We start from the raw sequence: 25766 nt of genomic DNA, 5'->3' as shown, positions 1-25766 counted from the left end.
TACTGGAGAGGGGGGACGCCAGGCAAATATATTTTTAACTTATTAAGGTGCGTTTTAAGTGGTTGTAAACCTCAGACATGAAAAGTGAACAAAGCATATCCCTCTATGGTGTGTACTTGTCTCAGTCCAGAGCACAAATTGTCATTTCTGTCTGCTGTTTCCTTCCTCTGCTATCAGCATGAGTCATTTATAACAAGTTTTCCTGACACCAAGAGAAAAATGGTGACGGGAAGAACCTCCGGCACACAGCCTAATATTGACAGCCTCAGCTCTGTTCCTATGTGCTGTTTGAAGGGGGGTGTCCCTTCCCTCCAATCAGCTCTCAGATCTTTCCTCGCTGCAGTGTGTAATTTCAGCTCCCCGCCCCCTGTTTTCTGACAGCTCTGACAAGCTTTATATATTCTGGACTTTGAACGGATATAGAGAAGAGAAGAATGCAGATAAACAAGTAAAACGTATGTAGGGAGATTTGTTTCATATCTGTGTGTCACCTGAGGCCAGTCACTTCTCGGGGTATATGAAAGGGTTTACAACCACTTTAACCAAAACTGTTTCTCTTTAAGTCTGAGTTTTGGATAGGCTGACCCTTTAAAGACAAGGTTATTGTTATCACAAGGGGGATAACAAGCCCCCCCATGCGATAGCTTTGGGCAGATGACAGATACTCTTTATGGAGACAAAAAGGATCTATTAGATCCCCAATGTCTCCCTTGCCCTCAGTGGCAGCTGGTGCTTAATATTTTGCCATGGGGGGGGGGCACACCAATTCTGGACGGAAGGTGGCCACCCCCCCCCATGCCCGGGAGATGGACAAGAAGGCGGCAATCGGAGGCCTCCTTACCCTAGGAGGCAGATGACGAGGATACAGGGTAGGGCTTCTGCTCTACGGTGGAGCTTCAGGATGGACAGTATACGATGGAGCTCCAGGATAGACAGTCTACGGTGGAGCTCCGTGATGGACAGTCTACGGTGGAGCTCCAGGATGGACAATCTACGGTGGAGCTCCGTGATGGACAGTCTACGGTGGAGCTCCGGGATGGACAGTCTACGGTGGAGCTCCGGGATGGACAGTCTACGGTGGAGCTCCGGGATGGACAGTCTACGGTGGAGCTCCGGGATGGACAGTCTACGGTGGAGCTCCGGGATGGACAGTCTACGGTGGAGCTCCGGGATGGACAGTCTACGGTGGAGCTCCGGGATGGACAGTCTACGGTGGAGCTCCGGGATGGACAGTCTACGGTGGAGCTCCGGGATGGACAGTCTACGGTGGAGCTCCGGGATGGACAGTCTACGGTGGAGCTCCGGGATGGACAGTCTACGGTGGAGCTCCGGGATGGACAGTCTACGGTGGATCTCCGGGATGGACAGTATACAGTGGAGCTGCAGGATGGGGTGCTGGATGTGGCTGTGGGTGAGCTGTCCCTGAAGGGGGAGCAGAGTCTGGATAAGTTGGTCGCTCTTCTTCTCCCTAGGGGGATCTGATGCTGATCCGCTGGATTAGGACTCCAGGCTGGAGAGGACCGTGCCTCTGGCTGAGCTCCTCCCTGACTCTCACATTGATTGGCTTCTGTCTTCCAAAGTGAGGAGACCTCGCTTTGGGGCCATTGCTTCTCCTCCCCACCAAACAGTAAGTGGATCCTGAGACCCGAGTGACCGGGAGTCCTAAGACTCCCTGGCCAACCGAGTCTTGAGACCCGCTTCCTAATTGGCCAGGAGGAGAATCGGGAAGAAAATAACGAATATTAATTTGCTATTGTCACACAACTGGGTGGGATCGGGGCACAGTGCTCTGTGCCCCAAGCCCACACCCTTTTCAAGCCAATTAGAGCCTCAGGCTCTAATCATGTGATTAAAAGAAAAAAAAAAAACGATTAAAACCCATACGTCCGGCGCCCTACTTGCCCTTCAAAACATCTAATGAAGCACAGGCTGTGATAGGCAGGTGGTCTCTTCCAGCTTCATTAGTCACAGAGCAGATCAGGGAGCCGATGTTCCTCTATTTCAGGGATATGCAATTAGCGGACCTCCAGCTGTTGCAAAACTACAAGTCCCATCATGCCTCTGACTCTGGGTGTCATGCTTGTGGCTGTCAGAGTCTTGCTATGCCTGATGAGACTTGTAGTTCTGCAACAGCTGGAGGTCCGCTAATTGCATATCCCTGCTCTATTTCTTCTATGTGAAGCAATCCAGGGGTGGACTGACAACTCATGGGGCCCCCGGGCAATAGAAGATTATGGGGCCTCTGGGCTTACAGCTGGCCACCACGTCAGGAGGCGGGGCAGCTAAAATCTTGGGATTTTCACATCAAAAGCATGTGGGTATCGGACATATCAGGGACAGATGTAAAAAAAAACATAGATTTTTACATACTGTCCCTGGTTTTACTGAGCCTGGCAACCCTGATGGGGCCCCCTAGTGGCATGGGGCCCTCGGGCAGTGCCTGAGTTACTCAATGGTCAGTCCGCCCCTGAAGCAATCCCAACCGTCCCAGGCTCCCTGAAAGAACCGTAAAGCCCAGGAACTACCGTGGGCGGAAGGAGTGGCCCTTCTCGGTATTGTAAATGTGATCAGGTGCTGAAGAGCTGCCCAGATCACCTTACTAAACAGCCGGCTGTAAAAAAAAAAAATACAAAAATAAAATTAAATGAGAAAAAAATGAAAAATAAAAAAAAATGGCTCCAAAGAAACAAACAACTTAAAAGGTAATCAGTTGTTTAACCGGTTAACGCCCGCTGCATGTACATGTACGTCCACAGAATGGCACGTACAGGCATATGTACGTTTCCGCGGGTCGGAGTTCCGATCGGGACCCCCCCCCCCCGGTACATGCGGCGGTTGGTAACCCGCGGGGAGCGATCCGGGACGACGGCGCAGCTATTCATTTATAGCCGCCCCATCGCGATCGCTCCCTGGAGCTGAAGAACGGGGAGAGCCGTATGTAAACACGGCTTCCCCGTGCTTCACTGTGGTGGCGGCATCGATCGAGTGATCCCTTTTATAGGGAGACTCGATCGATGACGTCAGACCTACAGCCACACCCCCCTACAGTTGTAAACACACACTAGGTGAACCCTAACTCCTACAGCGCCCCCTGTGGTTAACTCCCAAACTGCAACTGTCATTTTCACAATAAACCATGCAATTTAAATGCATTTTTTGCTGTAAAAAATGACAATGGTCCCAAAAATGTGTCAAAATTGTCCGAAGTGTCCGCCATAATGTCACAGTCACGAAAAAAATCGCTGATCGCCGCCATTAGTAGTAAAAAAAAATAAAAATAATAAAACTATGCCCTATTTTGTAAACGCTATAAATTTTGCGCAAACCAATCGATAAACGCTTATTGCGATTTTTTTTACTAAAAATAGGTAGAAGAATATGTATCGGCCTAAACTGAGGAAAAACTATTTTTATATGTTTTTGGGGGATATTTATTATAGCAAAAAGTAAAAAATATTGAATTTTTTTCAAAATTGTCGCTCTATTTTTGTTTATAGCGCAAAAAATATAAACCGCAGAGGTGATCAAATACCACCAAAAGAAAGCTCTATTTGTGGGGAAAAAAGGGCGCCAATTTTGTTTGGGAGCCACATCGCACGACCGCGCAATTGTCTGTTAAAGCGATGCAGTGCCGAATCGCAAAACCTGGCCATTTAGCAACAAAATGGTCCGGGGCTTAAGTGGTTAATATATTTTTCGGAATGCTGTGTGAATGGGTACACATAACAAGTAAACATACAGTGAGGGTTTCTCAAATTTGACCGCAAAGGTGGAGCTCCTCTTTAAGTTTATGCACCACGGTCACATTTTCTGGAGACTGAAGAATTGGGTCTTTGTCCTCATTGATTTGTAATTTTGTTAAACTTATTTTTTTCCTTTTTTTTTTTTCCAGAGAAGAAAGATGTTGCTCAGAGCCTGGAGAGCTACACCTCAAAATGTGCCGGCACCATGGAGCCCATTCATCTACCAGAGGGTTTAACGCTGCCCCCTGTGCCCTTCACCAAGCTGCCCATTGTGAGGTATGGATTTTTTTTCGGACAGTGAGGTGAAAATTAAAAAAATTGCAACAATATGTTTGTCTCAGAATATTATGGGGAGCTTTGCCGCTGGCTTTTCGACTTCAACCCCCTTCCAGTAACCATTTTAACTCTTATGCCGCGTACACACGATCGGTTAAACCGATGAGAATGGTGTGATGGACCGTTTTCATCGGTCAAAACCGATTGTGTGTGGGCGCCATCGGTTAGTTAACCATCGGATTGCTAACCGATGGCACAAAAACGATCGTTAGTAGGCACGACCATCGGTTAAAAATCCACGCATGCTCAGAATCGAGTCGACGCATGCTTGGAAGCATTGAACTTTGTTCTTTTCAGCACGTCGTCGTGTTTTACGTCACCGCGTTCTGACACAATTGTTTTTTTAACTGATGGTGTGTAGGCACGACTGATCATCAGTCAGCATCATCGACCGCGCAATTGTCAGTTAAAGCGACGTAGTGCCAAATCGCAAAAACTGGCCGGGTCCTTTAGCTGTCTAAAGGTTCGGGTCTTAAGTGGTTAAATTTTTTTTTTTTTTTTACCGAAAATATGTAGAAGAATACGTATCGGTCTAAACTGAGGAAAACAATTGTTTTTTTATATATTTTTGGGGGATATTTATTATAGGAAAAAGTAAAAAGTATAGAATTTTTTTCAAAATTGTCGCTCTATTTTTGTTTTTAGCGCAAAAAAAAAAAAAATGCGCAGAGGTGATCAAACACCACCAAAAGAAAGCTCTATTTGTGGAAAAAAAAAGGACGTTGATTTTTGTTTGGGAGCCACGTCGCACAACCGCGCAATTGTCAGTTAAAGCGACGCAGTGCCGAATCGCAAAAAGTGTCCGGTCATTGGCCAGCAAAATTTTTCTGGGGCTTAAGTGGTTAAAGACGGCCCTGACGAGTCCTTGTATGAATTATTCTATTATTTTTTTATTTTTTATTATTCTGTTGGTTTAAAATCTATGGCCCAGATTCACAGACAGCGGAGCACATTTATGCCGCCGTAGCGCATCTCAATGTACGCTACGCCCTACGCAGCGCAGAGAGGCAATCGTGGAATTCAGGAAGCCAGTGCTCCCAAAGCTGCGTCGGCGTGGTGTAGATTTCGAAGGCGCAGGCTGGCGTAGGTGGAAGTGGGCTTGCCCCATGCAAAGCCATGCAAATGAGGCATGACCCCATGCAAATGATGGTTTGAGAGCCAGACAAGTACGTTGAACGAACTGCGAATGCGTCGTGTCGTGGACACATCCCCGTGCGCATGCTCATAACCACGTCGGAACAACTACCTAAGATACGCCGGATCACTGCCTGCGCCATGAACGTTATCTACGCCCATCCAGACACACGTCCAACGTAAACTACGTAAAAAACGCCGGCTTGTTTTCCCTGATGCAGACCTTTACATGTCTGCTGCTGAGTTACACCTCCTTTATGGGGCTTAACTTTACGCCGGACGTACAACTTGCGCGCACCTCTCGTAGCCTGCGTCGGGCGGGCGCAGGTTCCTGAATCGCCGTATTTTCCTCATTTGCATATTTGAATGGCTAATCAATGGCAGCGCCACCATGCGGCCAGCGTAAATGTGCGCCCACCCTACGCTGGCATAGGCAAGTTACCTGGAGATACGTCGGCGCAAGTGCTTTGTGAATCCGGGCCTATCTATCTAGCCTGTTAGGTAGATTCAGGTACAATGGCATAAAGTTACGGCGGCGTAGCTTAGTGTGTTTAGGCTACGCCGCCGTAAATTAGCTAGGCTAGTAGTGATTCTCAATCTACTTACCTGGTAATATACGGCGGCGTAGCCTAAAGCGTGCGGGCGTAAGGGCGCCTAATTCAAATGGGTTGGGGGGGGGGCGTGTTTAATGGTAATGAGGCTTGACCTCACGTTTTTTTGTCACTGCGCATGCGCCGGGCGACTACATTTCCCAGTGCGCATTGCGGCTAAGTACGCCGTACGGGCCTATTGATTTCGACGTGGACATAAACGACGTAACTTCCGATTCGCGGACGACTTACGCAAACTACGTAAAAAATTTGAACCTCACGGCGGGAACGGCGGCCATACTTTAACATTGTTATTCCACCTCATAGGTGGAATAACTTTAGGCCGCCTATGGCCTTACGGAAACGGCGTAAATCGACTGCGGCGGCCGGGCGTACGCTCGTGAATCGGCGTACAAACTCATTTACATATTCTACGCCGACCGCAATGGAAGCGCCATCTGGCGGCCATCCGAAAAATTGCAACCTAAGATAGGACGGCGCAAGCCGTCCTATATCTATCTATCTATCTATCTATTTATCTATCTATCTATCTATCTATCTATCTATCTATCTATCGTCTATCTATCTATCTATCTATCTATCTATCTATCTATCTATCTATCTATCTATCTATCTATCTATCGTCTATCTATCTATCTATCTATCTATCTATCTATCTATCTATCTATCTATCGTCTATCACTCTTTCTGTTTCTCTAAAGACAAAATAAAAACAAACTTTATTAAATAAACACTGTCCTGTTCCCAGGTGACATTATATAATTTATTTAATCTCTTTCCTCACGCTTTAGGAACTGTATATCAATTTTTCACATCCTGGGGGTGTCTTGGGGATCTGCACCCTATTATAGACATCCTGCACACATTGGCCTACACACGTAATTTGTGCACTTTGGGGTTAACGCTGCTCCTACCTTCCTACCCGTGCCTTTCAGTGAATTATATCCTAAATGTTTGGGTTTCCTTTCTGTCCTTGATGGCAGAACTTTCATCTCTTCCTGCAGCAAAATGACGGTAATAGGGTCACCGCCTGCAGCGTCAGCCGCAGTGAAATTGTCACCCTTCTCGCCCTCTCATCTCATCAACAAAGTAGAAAGATGAAGGGAGGAGGAGATGCCTGATTCACTCAGCGTGTTCTACTTTCCGAACAACTGGATAAACTTTGGTAGGGCTTATCGTGTGTTTTTTAACCACTTCAATACCGGGCTTTTATACCCACCTCCATACCGCGCCTATTCTGGCACTTCTCTCCTACATGTACAAATCATCATTATTTTGCTAGAAAATTACACAGAACCCCCAAACATTATATATGTTTTTTTAGCAGACACCCTAGGGAATAAAATGACAGTCATTGCAACTTTTAAAATTGCGCACACTCATGGAATGGCGCCAAACTTTGTTACTTAAAAATCTTCGTAGGCAACGCTTTGAATTTTTTTGCAGTTTAGAGTTACAGAGGAGGTCTAGTGCTAGAATTGTTACACACGCTAGAACGCACGCCGCGATACCTCACGTGTGGTTTGAACGACGTTTACATACGTGGGCGTGACTTGCGTGTGCGTTTGCTTCTGAGCGCGAGCTACCGGGGACAGGTGCGTTTTAATTTTGTATTTATTTATTTTTTATTTTACTTATTTATTTTTTACACTTTTTAAGAAAAAAAACCATTTTTTTGATCGCTTTTATTCCTATTACAAGGAATGTGAACATCCCTTGTAATAGGAATAGTGTATGACAGGTCCTCTTTATGGAGAGATGCGGGGTCAATAAGACTCCACATCTCTCCTCCAGGCTGGAAAGCATAAGATTGTGAAAAAAAATTCACAGATCTCATGCTTCCTAGCCGCAATTGTGGCTTTTTTTATTTACGGGTACCCAGGCGTGACGTCATCACATCGCGCCAGGGCCTCCGACGGTCATAGAGATGACTGGTGACCATCTGGTCACCAGTCATCTCTATGCTTCCTTTCCGGCGCAGGGCGATCCTTTCTCCGGGCCCCTGATGGCACGGGGGAGCCTGGAGAAGCACCGGATAGCGGCGGGAGGGTGGGGATGTCCCCTCGGATGTCCCCTCCCGCTGCCTATAAGAACGATCAAGTGGCGGAACTGCCGATATGATCGTTCTTATGGTGCGCAGGATCACCGCCGGAACACAATGATATCTGAATGATGCCTCTGGGTGCAGGCATCATTCAGATATCACCGCACAAAGTCCAGGACGTCATATGACGTCCACCCAGGATAGGAGATCCCCTTTGTGGACGTCATATGACGGCGTGCGGTATTGAAGTGGTTAAAGGGTGGGGTAGGAGACTTCTGTAAAAGTTTTAACTGGGACACCAACAACACAATGCTAAATTTTTAGATAGGAGAGCTGATTTACCCACCAAAATATTTGTAATTTTCTTCACTCACTCTTATATTTCATACACCCCCCACCACATTGCATAGACAGGAGGGTGGAAAAAACGTCGCTAAAAATATTGAAAGAAAATATTATAAAAAATTAACACCCGTGACAAAGTCACAGTATGTTCAATATAGAAGCTGCGATTAGCATGTAAACAATTGGTACAGGAAGTATAGAAATAAAAAATATATAAATCGCGTTACCCCCCTAACTGTATAGTAGTCTTGGTGAAAAACGTAATACACCAAAATATGTATATAGCTAGTGCAGGGCTCGACAAATCCCGGGTCGCCTGGTCGCCATAGCGACTAGAAATATTTTTTTTTTTTAGCTGGCGCCATCTGGCGGTGAGCCGTTGGTATTACAAGTTATTACCACCAGATGTGTGAGCTGGCGCCATCTGGTGGTGGCCGTTGGTATTACAAGTTAAGCATTACAAGTTAAACAGCAATTCTAATGTCATTTTTCACTATTTTCACTGCCATCTTCTTCCCTCTAATTAGAACCCCCAAACATTATATATATTTTTTATCCTAACACCCTAGAGAATAAAATGGCGATCGTTGCAATACTTTCTGTCACTTCGTATTTGCGCAGCGGTCTTACAAGCGCACTTTTTTGGGAAAAAAAATATTTTTTTAATTAAAAAACAAGACAACAGTAAAGTTATCCCCATTTTTTTTAATATTATGAAAGATAATGTTACGCCGAGTAAATTCATACCCAACATGTCACGCTTCAAAATTGCGTCCGCTCGTGGAATGCCGACAAACTTTTACCCTTTAAAATCTCCATAGGCGACGTTTAAAAAAATCTACAGGTTGCATGTTTTGAGTTACAGAGGTGGTCTAGGGCTAGAATTATTGCTCTCGCTCTACCAATCGTGGCGATACCTCACATGTGTGGTTTGAACACCGTTTACATATGCGGGCGCTGCTCACGTATGTGTTCGCTTCTGCGCGCAAGCTCGTCGGGACAGGGTGCGTTTTCTGGCTCCTAACTTTTTTAGCTGGCAGGAAGATTCCAAGCAAATTTGTCAAACCCTGAGCTAGTGACATAAATTTATGTGACTCCCAATATGTCCAATAATATAAAACATCTCATGCCTAGTGGTAAATATAAATTTTAAAGTGACCATAAAAAATATATAGATTGTTAAACTGAACTTAATGTGACAAAATATAGTCCATAAATGGATTAAACGATTTATCCAAATTGCTGAACACCAGTGCTCTGTGACGAAATCCGGAATCTAAAGATAAACGTGTCCAAAAAAATGTGAGGTTCCTCCTTACCAGCTTACCAGGACCCCATATGACAGGGGATCATTAAAGCATGTAGTCAAGGTTCCCACTTCCACCATGCAGCTCAGACAAATTCAGCCTTACAGCTATGAATCTCATCCAATATTAGTTGTGGATCACCAGCATATATACCTGACATGCTGGGGGATCGTTTGGGAGGAGCGGCGCACTGACGTCACCTCGAGCTCCAAACGATCCCCCCAGCAGGACGGGTGTCTGGATTTTGTGTACCGGCCGGCAAACCAGATTTAAGGCCTATTTTTCTGCTATATTTGTAAGTGTAACACTTATTCTTTTAACCACTAAAGGACCGACTCCTGCACATATACGTCGGCAGAATGGCACGGCTGGGCACAGGTATGTCGCCTTTAAGAGCCCAGCCGTGGGTCGCGCGTGCTCGCGACCCGGTCCGAAGCTCCGTGGCTGTGGGACCCGCGGACCCGATCGCCGCCAGTGTCCTGCGATCGGTCACAGGAGCTGAAGAATGGGGAGAGGTGAGTGTAAACTCAGCTTCCCCGTTCTTCACTGTGGCAGTGTCATTGATCGTCTGTTCCCCGATATAGGGAAAGACGATCAATGACGTCACACGTACAGCCCCGCCCCCCTACAGTTAGAAACCCACATGAGGTCACACTTAACCCCTACAGCTCCCCCTAGTGGTTAACTCCTAAACTGCAATTGTCATTTTCACAGTAATCAATGCATTTGTATAGCACTTTTTGCTGTGAAAATGACAATGGTCCCAAAAATGTGTCAAAATTGTCCGAAGTGTCCGCCATAATGTCGCAGTCACAAAAAAAAATCGCTGATCGCCGCCATTAGTAGTAAAAAAAAAAAAAGATTAATAAAAATGCCATAAAACTATCCCCTATTTTGTAAACGCTATAAATTTTGCGCAAACCAATCGTTAAACGCTTATTTTACCAAAAATAGGTAGAAGAATACGTATCGGCCTAAACTGAGGAAAAAAAAAATGTATATCTTTTTTGGGGGTATTTATTATAGCAAAAAGTAAAAAATATTGCATTTTTTTTCAAAATTGTCGCTCTATTTTTGTTTATAGCGCAAAAAATTAAAACCGCAGAGGTGATCAAATACCACTAAAAGGAAGCTCTATTTGTGGGGAAAAAAGGACGCCAATTGTGTTTGAGAGCCACGTCTCACGACCGCGCAATTGTCAGTAAAAGCGACGCAGTGCCGAATCGCAAAAAGGGGCCAGGTCCTTAACCTGCATATTGGTCCAGGTCTTAAATGGTTAATAAACTTGTTTATACGTTTAATGCGCTATGTGGAGCCATTGTTTGTCTCTTGCATGTCGGGTAAAATAGGCCTTAAATCTGGTGTGCCGGCCGGTACAGAAAATCCAGACACCCGTCCTGCTGGGGGATCGTTTGGAGCTCGAGGTGACGTCAGTGCGCCGCTCCGCCCAAACGATCTCCCAGCATGTCGGGTATATATGCTGGTGATCCACAACTAATATTGGATGAGATTCATAGCTGTAAGGCTGAATTTGTCATATGGGATCCTGGTAAGCTGGTAAGGAGCTATTTCTATCGACTGGTAAGGAGGATCATCACATTTTTTTGGACACGTTTATCTTTAGATTCCGGATTTCATCACAGAGCACTGGTGTTCAGCAATTTGGATAAATCATTTAATCCATTTATGGACTATATTTTGTCACATTAAGTTCAGTTTAAAAATCTATATATTTTTATGGTCACTTTAAAATTTACTACTAGGCATGAGATGTTTTATATTATTGGACATATTGGGAGTCACATCAATTTATGTCACTAGCTATATACCGGTACATTTATATCATTGTCTGATTTTTTGGTAATCTTTTATTTTGGTGTATTAAGTTTTTCACTAAGATTACTATACAGTTAGGGGGTAGCGCGATTTTTTTCGCTACATGTAAGCCTATAATAAGGCTTACCTGTAGCTACCCCGAATATCTCCTAAATCTGCACGGTTTAGGAGATATCCCCTGTATCGGCATGTGCCGACGTCATCAGTACATGCGCTTTGAAACAATGGCACATTCGCGCCGTAACCAGAAAAAAGTCCCTGGCCCTTTCCATAAAACGCCCTAAAAAATGCATAGGTGTGAAGCAGGTCTTAGGCTGCATTCACACCTTGGCGTATTTATGCCCGACGCTCGTGCCGCTGGCGGGGTGATTTAACATTGATGTCTATGGAGATGGTTCACATCTCCACGCCGAACGCTGAAACGCCTTACGCCTGAAGTTTAAAACAAGTCCCGGACTCTTTTTTTTCAGGCGGCTTTCGGCGTTCGGCATAGACAACAATGTTAACAAAAGTTAAAACTACTCGTTTTGTCGCGCCAAATCGCGGTACAATACGCCGCAATTTGTCGCGGCAAAATACGCCGCGTTATAGTGTGAATGCAGCCTTAAAGTGGTTGTAAACCCTTGAAAAAACAAAACAAAAAACCCCTGCATACTAGCATATTATGAATTACTTGCCTTACATCGTAGCCCCTACAGCGGACCGTCTCCTGTAGTTTTGGTTGCAGTCTTTGACCATCTTCTGTAGTTGGCCCCTCAGTCTTTGACCATCTTCTGTAGTTGGCCCCTCAGTCTTTAACCATCTCCTGTAGTTTGGTCCTCAATTTCTGACCGTCTCTTGTAGTTCTACGCCCTCTCTCTGACCATCTTGAAGTTAAGCCCATACTCTGACAGTCGTCTGTAGAATAACATATACAAAATATTTTGTACAACACCTTTGGTGATGTCGGGGGCCACAGTTTGGGGTCCCTGTATACCCTGAAAGCTTACCACAACTGCTTTAGGGGCTAATCTGCAAGTATTTACATTTAATACATAGCATAATCCAGAATACCGCTTTAATCCTCTATACAAGAGGTCTCCAAAGCCGAGGGCCAAATGTGGCCCTTTGCTAGCCTTCATCTGGCCCTTGGGGCAGTATTGCTCCCAACAATATGAGCCACTATTCCTCCCAATGACACCAACAATGGGGCGCTATTTATTCCACTAATAGCAATGATGGAGCACTATTCCGCCACCTACTGCTCACCAGAACTGGGGCCATGTTTATTCTCAATGATGCTCGGCCCTGGGGAATTTTCTTCCCCCACTGGTCAGAATCCGGCCCCCCTGAAGTCTGAAAGACAGTAAACTGGCCCTTGGCTTGAAAAGTATGGAGACCCCTGCTCTATACATACACACTAATGACAGAATGTCTTCACTTTTAGGTCTGTGAAACTACTCAACCTACCGGTCATCCTGCGACCGCAGAAAGTAAAGAGCCTGCTGGGCCAGAAACTGTCTACGAAGAGTCCGTTCATATACTCGCCAATCATTGCCCATAATAACCGCAGTGAGGAGAACAGCAAAAAGATCGGTAAGGACCAACTCTGTGTGTCTCACAGTTTTTCTGAGAAAAGGTGACTGTCCTGTGGACTTTACTAGAGAAGGTTTATGCAGTATCCAAATTCTGTATTATTTTGCCACCTTCTCGCAGTGTATGGAGACTGAACAATTCTGATAGTGATACTTGGATAACTACTGTGTGTCTGTCTATTCCATTTATTCTTTTTCCTCGTTTCTCTCTTTCCCTGACCCTCCTTTCACCACCCCCCTCTTCCCCTCTTTTTCTTGCTCCTAGCTTATTTTCTTTCCTCTCTTCCCTCTTTTCTCTCATCTCTTTTTCCTCCTTTCCTCACTTTCTTTATCTAAACTCTTGCCCATACATTCTTCCCTTCTTTCTTAATTTTCACTCATCTTCTCTTCTCTCCTTTGCTCTTCCTTTCCCCCCCTCGTTGCCCTACTCTCCCCCCTCGTTATCCCTTCCCCCCCCCCCCCCCCTTGTTTCCCTTATCTTCCCCTCCCTCGTTTCCCTTCTCTTCCCCCCCTCGTTTCCCTTCTCTTCCCCCTCCCTCGTTTCCCTTCTCTTCCCCCCCTCGTTTCCCTTCTCTTCCCCTCCCTCGTTTCCCTTCTCTTCCCCCCCTCGTTTCCCTTCTCTACCCCCCCACGTTTCCCTTCTCTTCCCCCCCTCATTTCCCTTCTCTTCCCCCCCCTCGTTTCCCTTCTCTTCCCCCCCTCGCTTCCCTTCTCTTCCCCCCTCGTTTCCCTTCTCTCCCCCCCCCCCTTGCTACCCTTCTCTTCCCCCCCTCGTTTCCCTTCTCTTCCCCCCCTCGTTTCCCTTCTCTTCCCCCCCTCGTTTCCCTTCTTTTCCCCCCCTTGTTTCCCTTCTCCCCCCCTTGTTTCCCTTCTCTTCCCCCCCCCCTGTTTCCCTTCTCTCCCCCCCCCCTCGTTTCCCTTCTCTCCCCCCCCCCTCGTTTCCCTTCTCTTCCCCCCCCCTCGTTTCCCTTCTCTTCCCCCCCCCTCGTTTCCCTTCTCTTTCCCTTCTCTTTCCCCCCTCGTTTCCCTTTTCTTCCCCTCCCTCGTTTCCCTTCTCTTCCCCCCCTCGTTTCCCTTCTCTTTCCCCGTCGGTTCCCTTCTCTTCCTCCGTCGGTTCCCTTCTCTCCCCCCCCCTCGGTTTCCCCCCCCCCCCTCGGTTCCCTTCTCTTCCCCCCCCTCGGTTCCCTTCTCTTCCCCCCCCTCGGTTCCCTTCTCTTCCCCCCCTCGGTTCCCTTCTCTTCCCCCCATCGGTTCCCTTCTCTTCCCCCCCTCGGTTCCCTTCTCTTCCTCCGTCGGTTCCCTTCCCCCCCCCCCCCCTCGGTTCCCCCCCCCCCCCTCGGTTTCCTTCTCTTCCCCCCTCGGTTTTTCTTCTCTCCCCCCCTCGTTTTTCTTCTCTCCCCCCCTCGTTTTTCTTCCCCCCCCCCTCGTTTTTCTTCTCTTCCCTCCTCGTTTTTCTTCTCTTCCCTCCTCGTTTTTCTTCTCTTCCCTCCTCGTTTCTCTTCTCTTCCCTCCTCGTTTCTCTTCTCTTCCCTCCTCGTTTCTCTTCTCTTCCCTCCTCGTTTCTCTTCTCTTCCCTCCTCGTTTCTCTTCTCTTTCCTCCTCGTTTCTCTTCTCTTTCCTCCTCGTTTCTCTTCTCTTTCCTCCTCGTTTCTCTTCTCTTGCCTCCTCGTTTCTCTTCTCTTGCCTCCTCGTTTCTCTTCTCTCTACCCTCCTTGTTTCTGCTTTCTGCATCTCCTTTTTCCACTTTTTCTACACGCTTCCCCTCTCTTTTGACCTTTTTCTTTGTTTATTTCTCTCCTCTCACTTTTGTACTATGTTCTTTTTTCCTCTCTCCCCTCCTTTTTTTCTCTTTCCTCTCCTCCCTCATTTCTCTCTTTTATTTGTTCCCTTTTTTTCCTCTCTTCCCTCCTTTTTTCCCCCCCTCCCCCTTCTTTCCTATTTCCCCCTCTCTTCCTTCTTTTCCTCATCTCCTCCCTCCCTCCCTTTTTCTTCTCTCTCCTCCCTCCCTTTTTCTTCTCTCTCCTCCCTCCCTTTTTCTTCTCTCTCCTCCCTCCCTTTTTCTTCTCTCTCCTCCCTCCCTTTTTCTTCTCTCTCCTCCCTCCCTTTTTCTTCTCTCTCCTCCCTCCCTTTTTCTTCTCTCTCCTCCCTCCCTTTTTCTTCTCTCTCCTCCCTCCCTTTTTCTTCTCTCTTGCTTTTTTCTAGCTTCTCTTACTCTTCACTGTAACTGTGTGCTTTTGCTCCCTCTTGTTATTTTTCTCTGTCTCTGGTCTGATTCTCACTCTCCTTATCTTCTCATTCTCCGTTCCTTTATGAAGAAGTCATGGCCCTCTCATATTTTCTTTCATTAGCCGCATTCAGTAGTTCTGAAACTTCTAAGACCGAGTCCAAGCAAAACCCAATCAGGAGCTCTAATTAAACTGCCCAACTTTCTCTTATTTCATTTTAACGAGAAAGTAACAATTAGAGACAAGCAAAGTTGCACAATAAAAGCGAGACAGTGCCGCCGCGCCGCTGGCTTCATTAAATGCAGGAACATGGGATCAATAAGGCGACCTGGGAGAGCAAGGATCGATTGATCATGCCTGATTGATCGGAATAGATAGTGATTTCCAGGAGGTGAACGTAGCAGGGAATTAATAATACAGGAGCCATTAAAAGGAAATAGGTTCTGCAGGATGCTGCAGTAATCTCTGAGCAGTTGGATTCTGTCAAGTGGCTGGTTTACTGTCAGATACATTTATTTTAATGCACACTGGCTACAAGTTAGTTGCACATTAAAGTAGAACTCTAGGCTTATGTAATAGCTTGTAAGGGGAAGGGTGGCAGACATTGAACACACGTAGGTGTGTCTGATTTGAACATTTTCCTGGAGGTCATAGCTCTTGTGGTCAAAATAGTAAGGACTCACAGTCAAGTCATAAAATGGCTGGTGTAAGAACTGATCTCATGTGCACCAGCATGGCAGCTACAGATGAGATGGCAGATTGCTTGGCTGTAAAAGATAGTAGAGTTAAGTTCCGCTTTAAAGCTAAATAAAAAATTCTTCCTTGTGGTTGGGCTGCCCTGAACTGCAAGAGTTACATGCTCGTTTAGGTCTACTTTTGCTTACCTGAACCTCCCTCTGCACCGCTAAACTGGTCTTTGCAGACTCTTCTCCACTACGTTATGTTGCAGGTCCTCTGACTTCATCAAGTACAAGGAGCCCATAACCTTGGGCACCGAGGGACAGTCCACCACCAGAGACTATTGGATGTGAAGATAACGAGGGACAGTCCACCGCCAGAGGCTGTTGAATGTGAAGACAATGAGGGACAGTCCACCACCAGAGACTATTGGATGTGAAGACAACGAGGGACAGTCCGCCACCAGAGGCTATTGGAAGTGAAGACAACGAGGGACAGTCCACCGCCAGAGGCTATTGAATGTGAAGACAACGAGGACAGTCCACCACCAGAGGCTATTGGATGTGAAGACAACGAGGACAGTCCACCACCAGAGACTATTGGATGTGAAGACAAAAAGGGACAGTCCACCACCAGAGACTATTGGATGTGAAGACAACGAGGGACAGTCCGCCACCAGAGGCTATTAGATGTGAAGACAATGAGGGACAGTCCACCACCAGAGACTATTGGATGTGAAGACAACGAGGGACAGTCCGCCACCAGAGGCTATTAAATGTGAAGACAACGAGGGACAGTCCGCCACCAGAGGTTATTGAATGTGAAGACAATGAGGGACAGTCCACCACCAGAGACTATTGGATGTGAAGACAACAAATTGCCAACAGGGAATCCGACATTGTCCAATACACAACTGGTAGCGCAGAAACGGCTTGAATTGAATACCCTCTTGTCCGCGAAAACTGAGAAGGCCCTTCGTTGGTCCAAAGCCAAATTCCTTCTACATAGCAACTCGGCTTCCTCCATGTTTTAAAGAAAATATGTAGCGCTAATATTGATAGTGTCACCTAAAAGGAAAAATAAGTGAAAAAACGGTACACAACAGTGAATAGATGTCCATAAATGGATATATAAAAAGACTGGAACGCATAAGTCCATCAATGGATAAGTAGAAAGCTGAAAAGCATATGGCCACATCAATCGTCATGGACAGGACATTCTTTCCCAGCTAAACGGAGTAGATGGAATACTCTTACCAGATGAAGAGGATCTGCCTGTCAGCGACACCAGATCAAGCGCGCTTGGAAGGTCCCCACTGGGATCCACTCGATTTAGCGAAGGCCAGAAGGTGAAATTCACATGGGATATCCAGATAGATGTCAGTAGTCCTGGACTGGAACCTGACGATGGAAATGATTCGATCACGATCAAGACCAAAAACAGATGCAGGCAAACCTTTTGCTCCAGGCCGATGGCAAGTGGTAAGGAACAGTATCCGCTCACAGGATTATGGGGCACACTGGCGAAGCTTTAAAAACGTAATCCGGCAGATCATGCAGGGAAAAAGAAAAAACAATGCTCCGGATGGTGCAGATAAAAAAGATAAGGTTTTATTGTAATAAAACCAAATAAACATAAAAGTGATCACAAAAATATATAAAATGAGGAAATAAAAGCAATATGAGGAGTAGGCGTACCAAGACCGTCGCGTTTCGTCCAACCGGACTTCCATGTTTGCTCGTAAATTGAACCAAACCATACATCCCCGGCATCTATACCAAAAAAAAAAGAATGTGAAGACAATGAGGGACAGTCCGCCCACCAGAGGCTATTAGATGTGAAGACAATGAGGGACAGTCCGACCGCCAGAGGCTATTGGATGTGAAGACAATGAGGGACAGTCCGCCGCCAGAGGCTATTGGATGTGAAGGCAACAAGGGACAGTCCACCACCAGAGGCTATTTGATGTGAAGACAACGAGGACAGACCACCACCAGAGGCTATTGGATGTGAAGACAAAAAGGGACAGCCCACCACCAGAGGCTATTGGATGTGATGACAAAAAGGGACAGCCCACCACCAGAGGCTATTGGATGTGAAGGCAACAAGGGACAGTCCACCACCAGAGGCTATTGGATGTGAAGACAATGAGGAACAGTCCACCACCAGAGGCTATTGGATGTGAAGACAACGAGGACAGTCCACCACCAGAGGCTATTGGATGTGAAGACAACGAGGACAGTCCACCACCAGAGGCTATTGGATGTGAAGACAATGAGGACAGTCCACCACCAGAGGCTATTGAATGTGAAAGCAACAAGGGACAGCCCACCACCAGAAGCCATTGGATGTGAAGACAAAAAGGGACAGTCCACCACCAGAGGCTATTGGATGTGAAGACAACGAGGGACAGTCCGCCACCAGAGGCTATTGAATGTGAAGACAACAAATTGCCAACAGGGAATCCGACATTGTCCAATACACAACTGGTAGCGCAGAAACGGCTTGAATTGGATACCCTCTTGTCCGCGAAAACTGAGAAGGCCCTTCGTTGGTCAAAAGCCAAATTTCTTTTACATAGCAACTCGGCTTCCTCCATGTTTTAAAGAAAATATGTAGCGCTAATATTGATAGTGTCACCTAAAATGAAAAATAAGTGAAAAAACGGTACACAACAGTGAATATGTGAAAAAAATGTCCATTAATGGATAAATAAAAAGACTGGAACACATAAGTCCATCAATGGATAAGTAGAAAGCTGAAAAGCGTATGGCCACATCAATCGTCATGGACAGGACATTCTTTCCCAGCTAAACAGAGTAGATGGAATACTCTTACCAGATGAAGAGGATCTGCCTGTCAGCGACACCAGATCAAGCGCGCTTGGAAGGTCCCCACTGGGATCCACTCGATTTATCGAAGGCCAGAAGGTGAAATCCACACAGGATATCCAGATAGATGTCAGTAGTCCTGGACTGGAACCTCACAATGGAAATGATTCGATCACGATCAAGACCAAAAACAAATGCAGGCAAACCTTTTGCTCCAGGCCGATGGTAAGTGGTAAGGAACAGTATCCGCTCACAGGATTATGGGGCACACTGGCGAAGCTTTAAAAACTTAATCCGGCATGTCATCCAGGGAAGAATAAAAAACAATGCTCCGGATGGTGCAGATATAAAAAAAAAAAAGGTTTTATTGTGATAAAACCAAATAAACATAAAAGTGATCACAAAAATATATAAAATGAGGAAATAAAAGCAATATGAGGAGTAGGCGTACCAAGCCCGACGCGTTTCGTCCAACCGGACTTCCATGTTTGCTCGTAAATTGAACCAAACCATACATCCCCGGCATCTATACCAAAAAAAAAAAGAATGTGAAGACAACGAGGGACAGTCCGCCCACCAGAGGCTATTGGATGTGAAGACAATGAGGGACAGTCCGCCTGCCAGAGGCTATTGGATGTGAAGGCAACAAGGGACAGTCCACCACCAGAGGCTATTTGATGTGAAGACAACGAGGACAGTCCACCACCAGAGGCTATTGGATGTGAAACCAACGAGGACAGTCCACCACCAGAGGCTATTGGATGTTAAAGCAACAAGGGACAGCCCACCACCAGAGGCTATTGGATGTGAAGACAAAAAGGGACAGTCCACCACCAGAGGCTATTGGATGTGAAGACAACGAGGACAGTCCACCACCAGAGGCTATTGGATGTGAAGACAAAAAGGGACAGCCCACCACCAGAGGCTATTGGATGTGAAGACAAAAAGGGACAGCCCACCACCAGAGGCTATTGGATGTGAAGACAACGAGGGACAGTCCGCCGCCAGGGCCTAAGGGAGAAGAAGACATTGTGACTGCTAAGGGAGCGGGGGAAACCTTTTTTCTTAGACCTAAATGAGCATTTAAAGCAGAACTAAATCCAAGTTTTAGAAAACTGCAAGCAGGCAACTCTTTATTGCAGAAGAGACTTTATGCAAAGTCTCTTCTGCAATAATACACACCTGCCTGCTTGCAGTTTTCTGTTAAATGTGCACTGAGTTGTGCATGTTCTAGCACACTCCCACTGTGCCAGACTGACTGTCTCCTGTGCGCATTCGCATAATAATATCTCCTGCCAGCCAATCAAGAAGCTGAGAATCCGGCGTCCGGGCAGAAGATGTCCGAGGCCAGTGAGGGATGTAATTGCTGCATCTCTAGAAGGTAGAGGTGAGTACATTGGAATGTTTTGTTGCACCCCTTGCAGTCCGAGAGATAGGCTTTAACTTTGTGTCCTAGAGTCGCAACAGGAAGTGAGAAGAAAGCTTTCCTGAAAACAAGAGGAGATATCCTCTAATTCTGCGTACACACGATCGGAAATTCTGACAAGAAAACCGTGGATTTTTTTCCCCGACGGAATTTTAGCTCAAACTTGTGTTGCATACACACGGTCACACAAAATTCCGACCGACAAGAACGAGGTGACGTACAACTTTACAATGAGCCGAGAAAAAATTCAATGATTCCGAGCATGCGTGTTTTTTTTGCGCGTCAGAATTGCATACAGATGATCAGAATTTCCGACAAGAACCTAGAAGCCTTCACACAGTCGGAATTTCCGACCAAAAGCTCATATCGAACTTTTGTTTGTCGGAAATTTCGACCATGTGTATGGGGCATTAGACAATAGATATCAGAACAAAGTCCCATTGGATGGTTTTCCTCCACCTCTTGTTTTGGTGACGACTCCTAAATGTTAAATTTCCTAGAGATTTCTATCTTTGGGATGGCAAATCTATCTAGAGTAGACCCAGACTGCAGTAAAAAAAAATGGGGTTCAAATCCTAACCTACTGTATTCAACGCTATAAAAAAATCCCTACTGCTCATGTGCGAGGCCCCGCTCCTATCTCTTATTCCCTTGGCAGCCCCGCGGTGACGTCACGGGCCATGGCCCGGACTCCTGGTAGTGGGAAAGGTATCCTGTCCCCCCTCTCCCCGAAAGGTGCCAAATACAGAAAGTATCCATGAAAAGGTACCAACAGAGAAGGATGTGGTTCCATTCACAGCATTTCCTGCATTACTTGAAAACCATGTGCCTGACATAGTCATAAATTCTTCTAATGCCGCGTTCACACAATTGAAAATTCCGACAAGAAAACCTTGTTTTTTTTCCGTCAAAATGTTGGCTCAAACTCGTGTTGCATACACACGGTCACACAAATCTTCCAACTGTCAAGAACGCGGTGATGTACAACAAGTACGACGAGCCGAGATCAATGAACTTCAATAGGCATTTTGGCATTTCTGCTTGATTCTGAGCATGCGTGTTTTTTTGCTCGTCGGAATTGCATACAGATGACCGGAATTTCCGATAGGAACTTTTTCCATCGGAAAAATAGAGAACCTGTTGGCGGAAATTCCGACAGCAAAAGTCCAATGGAGCATACACACTGTCGGAATTTCCGACCAAAAGCTCACATCGGACTTTTCGTGTCTGAATTTCCGATCGTGTGTACGCGGCATGAGAGATGTCAATGCATAGCTATTGCTAGAATTGTTGACTCAGTTGATTATAACCATGTGAGAGCAACCAAGAAGACTAGGCCCTCAAAGGTACACCTAATCTGGTTTCTGATTGCTCCGCAGGATATGAGGGAGATGGCGAAGTGAGCCGACTACTAGATCAGCCCCCTTCCCCATAGCCACCACATGTTAGGTAGGCGAAAAAGGGATAAGGAAATAAGAGAAATGCTGCGTACAAACAGTCGTAATTTCCTACAACAAATGTTCGATGGTAGCTTGTTGTCGGAAATTCCGACAGTGAGTAAGCATCTATCCATGATGTGAAACATGTTAGCCTTTTTGTCCCCTGTGTCCACTTCCCACCATTGATTGCAGTGTTGCATGAATTTTTGGACCTTTGTTTATTTTGTTTCAATAAATCGCCTATCAGAGTGCGGCAGTCCAGGATCATTTCTTCTTTCCACAGTGTGTAGGCTCCATCGGACATTTGCTGTCGGAATTTCCAACAACAAAAATTTGAGAGCTGGCTCTCAAATTTTCCGACAACAAAAATTCCACAACGGAAATTCCGACCGCGTGTACACAATTCAATGCTCAAAAATTCTATGCATGCTCGTAATCATTGAACTTCATTTTTCTCGGCTCGTCGTAGTGTTGTACATAACCGCGTTCTTGACGTTCACAATTTCCGACAACATTTATGTGACCGTGTGTATGCAAGACAAGTTAGAGCGAACATCTGTCAGAAAAAATCCACTGTATTTTTGTCGGAATGTCCGATCGTGTGTACGCGGCAAAAGAATAGAATGGAGGATGGGAAGTGACACGTCAGACCCCCAATCCATTATGCCCTCAGGTTGTATCCTGAAGAGGTGTCAAGAACCGTAGGTAGGAAATTTTATCTTGGGTGGTGTATATCCGCTCCTCCATCGCTGCCATATAGTTAATTTGTGTTGCCCATTCTATCATTAAAAGGGGCGATTTAGACCTCCCAGTAAACCGGCAAGCAGGGATGGACTGGCCATTGGGACTACAGGGAGATTCCCTGGTGGGCCGATGGCTCAGTGGGTCGGCTTCAGTGACAGCGGACTGCCGCCCCCCTCCGCTCCTCTGTCTCTCCCTTCCCGCAGCGCTCACCTCCTCTTCCTCCCCGCAGCGCTCACTTGGGGGGAACAGAGAAGCAGGGGGAGGACCAGAGGAGCAGGGGGGAGGGGACAGACAGCGTACTCAACAGCTATAGCCTGGGAGTTTCTCACTTCTGCCTAATCTTGTCCCATAAGGTGGGGCACCGAACTGATTCTTTGCCCCGGGTGAAATAATGTCTAGCTTCCCCACTGGTACTGCCTATAAGAGTACCAGTACCAGCCGTTCTACTCTAATAAAGTAGAATGGCTAGTGGCTAGTAAAGGGGGAGAGGGGGCTTGGGTGGACTAGGGGGGGGGGTGCAGGAGTTGTCCGGCCGCCATGGGAGAGACCTGTCAAAGTGGGCCAGTCTGTATGAAGTCCAGGGCCAAATTTTTGTCCCAGTCCAGCCCTGCCGGCAAGCATAGTCTGGCCGCATTGATCATGTGCCAACTTATAGTATCTTTTTGAGGATATTTTGGTGACATGAAGGAGGTACTGTGCCTGACTGGCTGAATCAGTGGGCACATTTTTTTGGGAGCCCATTTGAAAAGGCTTTTGTGGGATTTTTTTTTATGTCCAATTGCTTTATACATTTATGACTTCTATGGTTTGCAAAATTCTCTTAAACAATTTTATCATACGTGTGGTGTTTAGGGCAGCTGTAGCATGACTGAAATTCCCTCCATTGAAGTCTTTTCATTTGTATCTACTCCCAGATATCTCTTGATTTGTAGCCCACACGCCTCTCTCTCTTCTGTGCCTTGACATTTCTATTCCTTTTGATGGATGCTAGGCTGTGTGATATATACCTAGAGATGGTATAATTAATAGACTAAGAGGACGCTATAAAATAATATATATATGTATGGCTCCAGTGATGGATGGGCTGTCCAGAGGTCGGTGAGAAGCAGGAAGGTTAGGGAACAATATACAGTTGGCTGTATGATGTTATAGCCTTTGACGTTGCAGAGTGAAACACGTTTTGTTAAATGTATTGCTTTAAGGGCACCTCCACCTAAAAGTAAGTCTATGATCATGGGCATCCGCTCCATAGGGCAAGGGGGGTCGTTTTCCCCCCCTGAAATTGCCAGGGAGAGCCAGGAGCAGGGCCGAACTGGCCCTGGGGACGATTTAAGCGGTAACTGCAGCACTCCTCTCCCCTCTAATTAAGAGTGCATGTCCCTTTTCTGGAATCAAATCCATTTGTCCCTCATTCCGAAAGGTTCCTCTTTTTGACCTGAAATAAATATACTGTCAATATAGTGTAGTGTTTCAGTCAAGGGAAAGAGGTCCTGTGTAATGTGAAGGGGTCCAGTGATGCATGGTGCTGTGTAATGTAAAGGGGGCCAGAGCTGTGGGATGCTGTGTAATGTAAAGGGGTCCAGAGCTGTGAGGTGCTGTGTAATGTAAAGGGGGCCAGAGCTGTGAGGTGCTGTGTAATGTAAAGGGGTCCAGAGCTGTGGGGTGCTGTGTAATGTAAAGGGGTCCAGAGCTGTGAGGTGCTGTGTAATGTAAAGGGGTCCAGAGGTGCAGTTGTAGAAAGGGAGTACACAGTAGTGACAAAGAGATATTGAAATATGCAGGGGACACAGTGGGGTGTTTTTACATTTTAACGTGGGGGGGGGGGGGGGCGCGCTTTTAACCCCCGCTAGCGGTCGAAGAAGGCGAAAAATGCGACTGTGTATCGCTGCTGCCGAAGCGCCCCCCTCTGAAAAAATTTCAGCGGATGCCCATGGCTATGATCACACTCTGTGCATGTCAAGAACATGTGCAAAATCTTGCGCCTTCACCGGTAGGCACAGAAAAGTGCCTCCCTTTAGCAGATGCGGTGCATTTATATTGGTCTAGGTGACATAATATAATGTAACGTAATGAGTTTTCTTGGATACAGAGATGCAACGAGTTAATAATATTGTGATTGGTTGAATACATTGTTGAAGGTAATATGTACCCCTTATTGGTGGGAAATGGTCGGTAACGCCCACCTTTGATTTATACTTAAAGCAGAGTTCCACCCAAAAATGGAACTTCCGCTTTTCAGAATCGCCCCCCCCCCCCCGGTGTCACATTTGGCACCTTTCAGGGGGAAGGATGGAGCAGACAACTGTATAATACAGGTATTCGCGCCACGTCCGGCGCCTCCTCTGTCCCCCATACAGATCTCATAGTTGGAATTAAATGCAATAAAAAAACAAAAAAAACGTTGTCATTTGAAAACAATTACAACAAAAAAACTTCCCTTTAAGACGTATGGGCGGAAGTGCCGATTTGATGTCGCCTCTTTGTGTTTGTCTTCCAGTTTCTTCACTTTTCAGCTGCGGAGTAAATTGCCCGTTAAACGTGTTTCCAAACGCATTACATATCATATATATTTTACAGCCCTCTGGACTGCCTTTAGGACAGGGAGAAATATGTTGCTAGGAATAGGTATTTGATTTTGGTAATAAAGTTCACTCACGAGCCTGACCACTCTGGGCCAACCACTCCGATGGTCATCCTGTAATGAAATGACTTTAGTGTTTACTTCATTACCCATCGAGGTCATGAGCCCCAACTCCCTTCTTGCGAATAGATTTGTGCCTGGCAGAGAACACGATCCAGCCGTTCTCTTGTCCAACTTTTTGTTTTATTTCTTGTCCAAACAACATGAGGAATTGAGCCTTAAGGGGCCTTGGAGACCTCGCGATGGCGTTTCGAACCCCGGGAGCCAAATTCGGCCTCGTACTCGGGCAGCACACTCGTATATTTCCCTGTCCCCTCTTCCAACGTCAACCCCGGAGATCAATAATTGAATTTGTTTCTTCAGCCTTTAGTCATCGGTCTGTCATGCTTCTGTCGTTCCTCGTCTGTATTAATTAATAATTAGCGGTGGCAGCCAAAATTATTTAGCAGTGTTGACATCAAACAGCGGCTCACAGACATGTCTGGGTTTACAGCTTGTTTTAAATTATCGTACCCGTTGCGATGATAGACGCCGAGGCCAAAAGCACGTGTTTTATTTGAGAAGGAAATAGAAAACTACTTGTGGCTGGCTGTTGACAATACTTTTATCTTCTTCTATATATTTTTTCTTTTTTGTGCGTGTACTCGAGAGAGGAGCCGGACTGCAGGAGTTGGGAGTAGGCAGACCTCCCCCAGAGGCAATCTGCCACCTTTCTCCATGCCCCGGGTGGCAATGGCGGGTGTGTGAGGGGGTCCTCCCACACAGCCCGCCCTACCTGCTCAGCTTTGAAGCCCAACGTGGCAGAGGGACTCCCTATAAGGGAGTGAGAGGATCTAGCCCGCTCAACCAGCC

At 46.3% G+C, this 25766-nt stretch overlaps 1 protein-coding gene across 1 annotated transcript in view; it reads left to right on the top strand.

Annotated features, from left to right (window-relative positions):
* The window catches only part of TRAPPC9 (trafficking protein particle complex subunit 9), an 806634-nt gene that overhangs the window by 81250 nt on the left and 699618 nt on the right, over nt 1-25766 (top strand). Inside the window, exons 10-11 of the mRNA XM_040355009.1 lie at nt 3893-4019; nt 12783-12931. Coding sequence (XP_040210943.1) covers nt 3893-4019; nt 12783-12931 — 276 coding nt within the window. The remainder of the gene's footprint in view (nt 1-3892; nt 4020-12782; nt 12932-25766) is intronic.

Source organism: Rana temporaria, chromosome 5, assembly GCF_905171775.1.
Source record: "Rana temporaria chromosome 5, aRanTem1.1, whole genome shotgun sequence".
In the NCBI taxonomy this organism is placed as follows: domain Eukaryota; kingdom Metazoa; phylum Chordata; class Amphibia; order Anura; family Ranidae; genus Rana; species Rana temporaria.
Note: the sequence above shows the minus strand (reverse complement) of the source record. Positions and strands in the feature narration are given on the sequence as shown.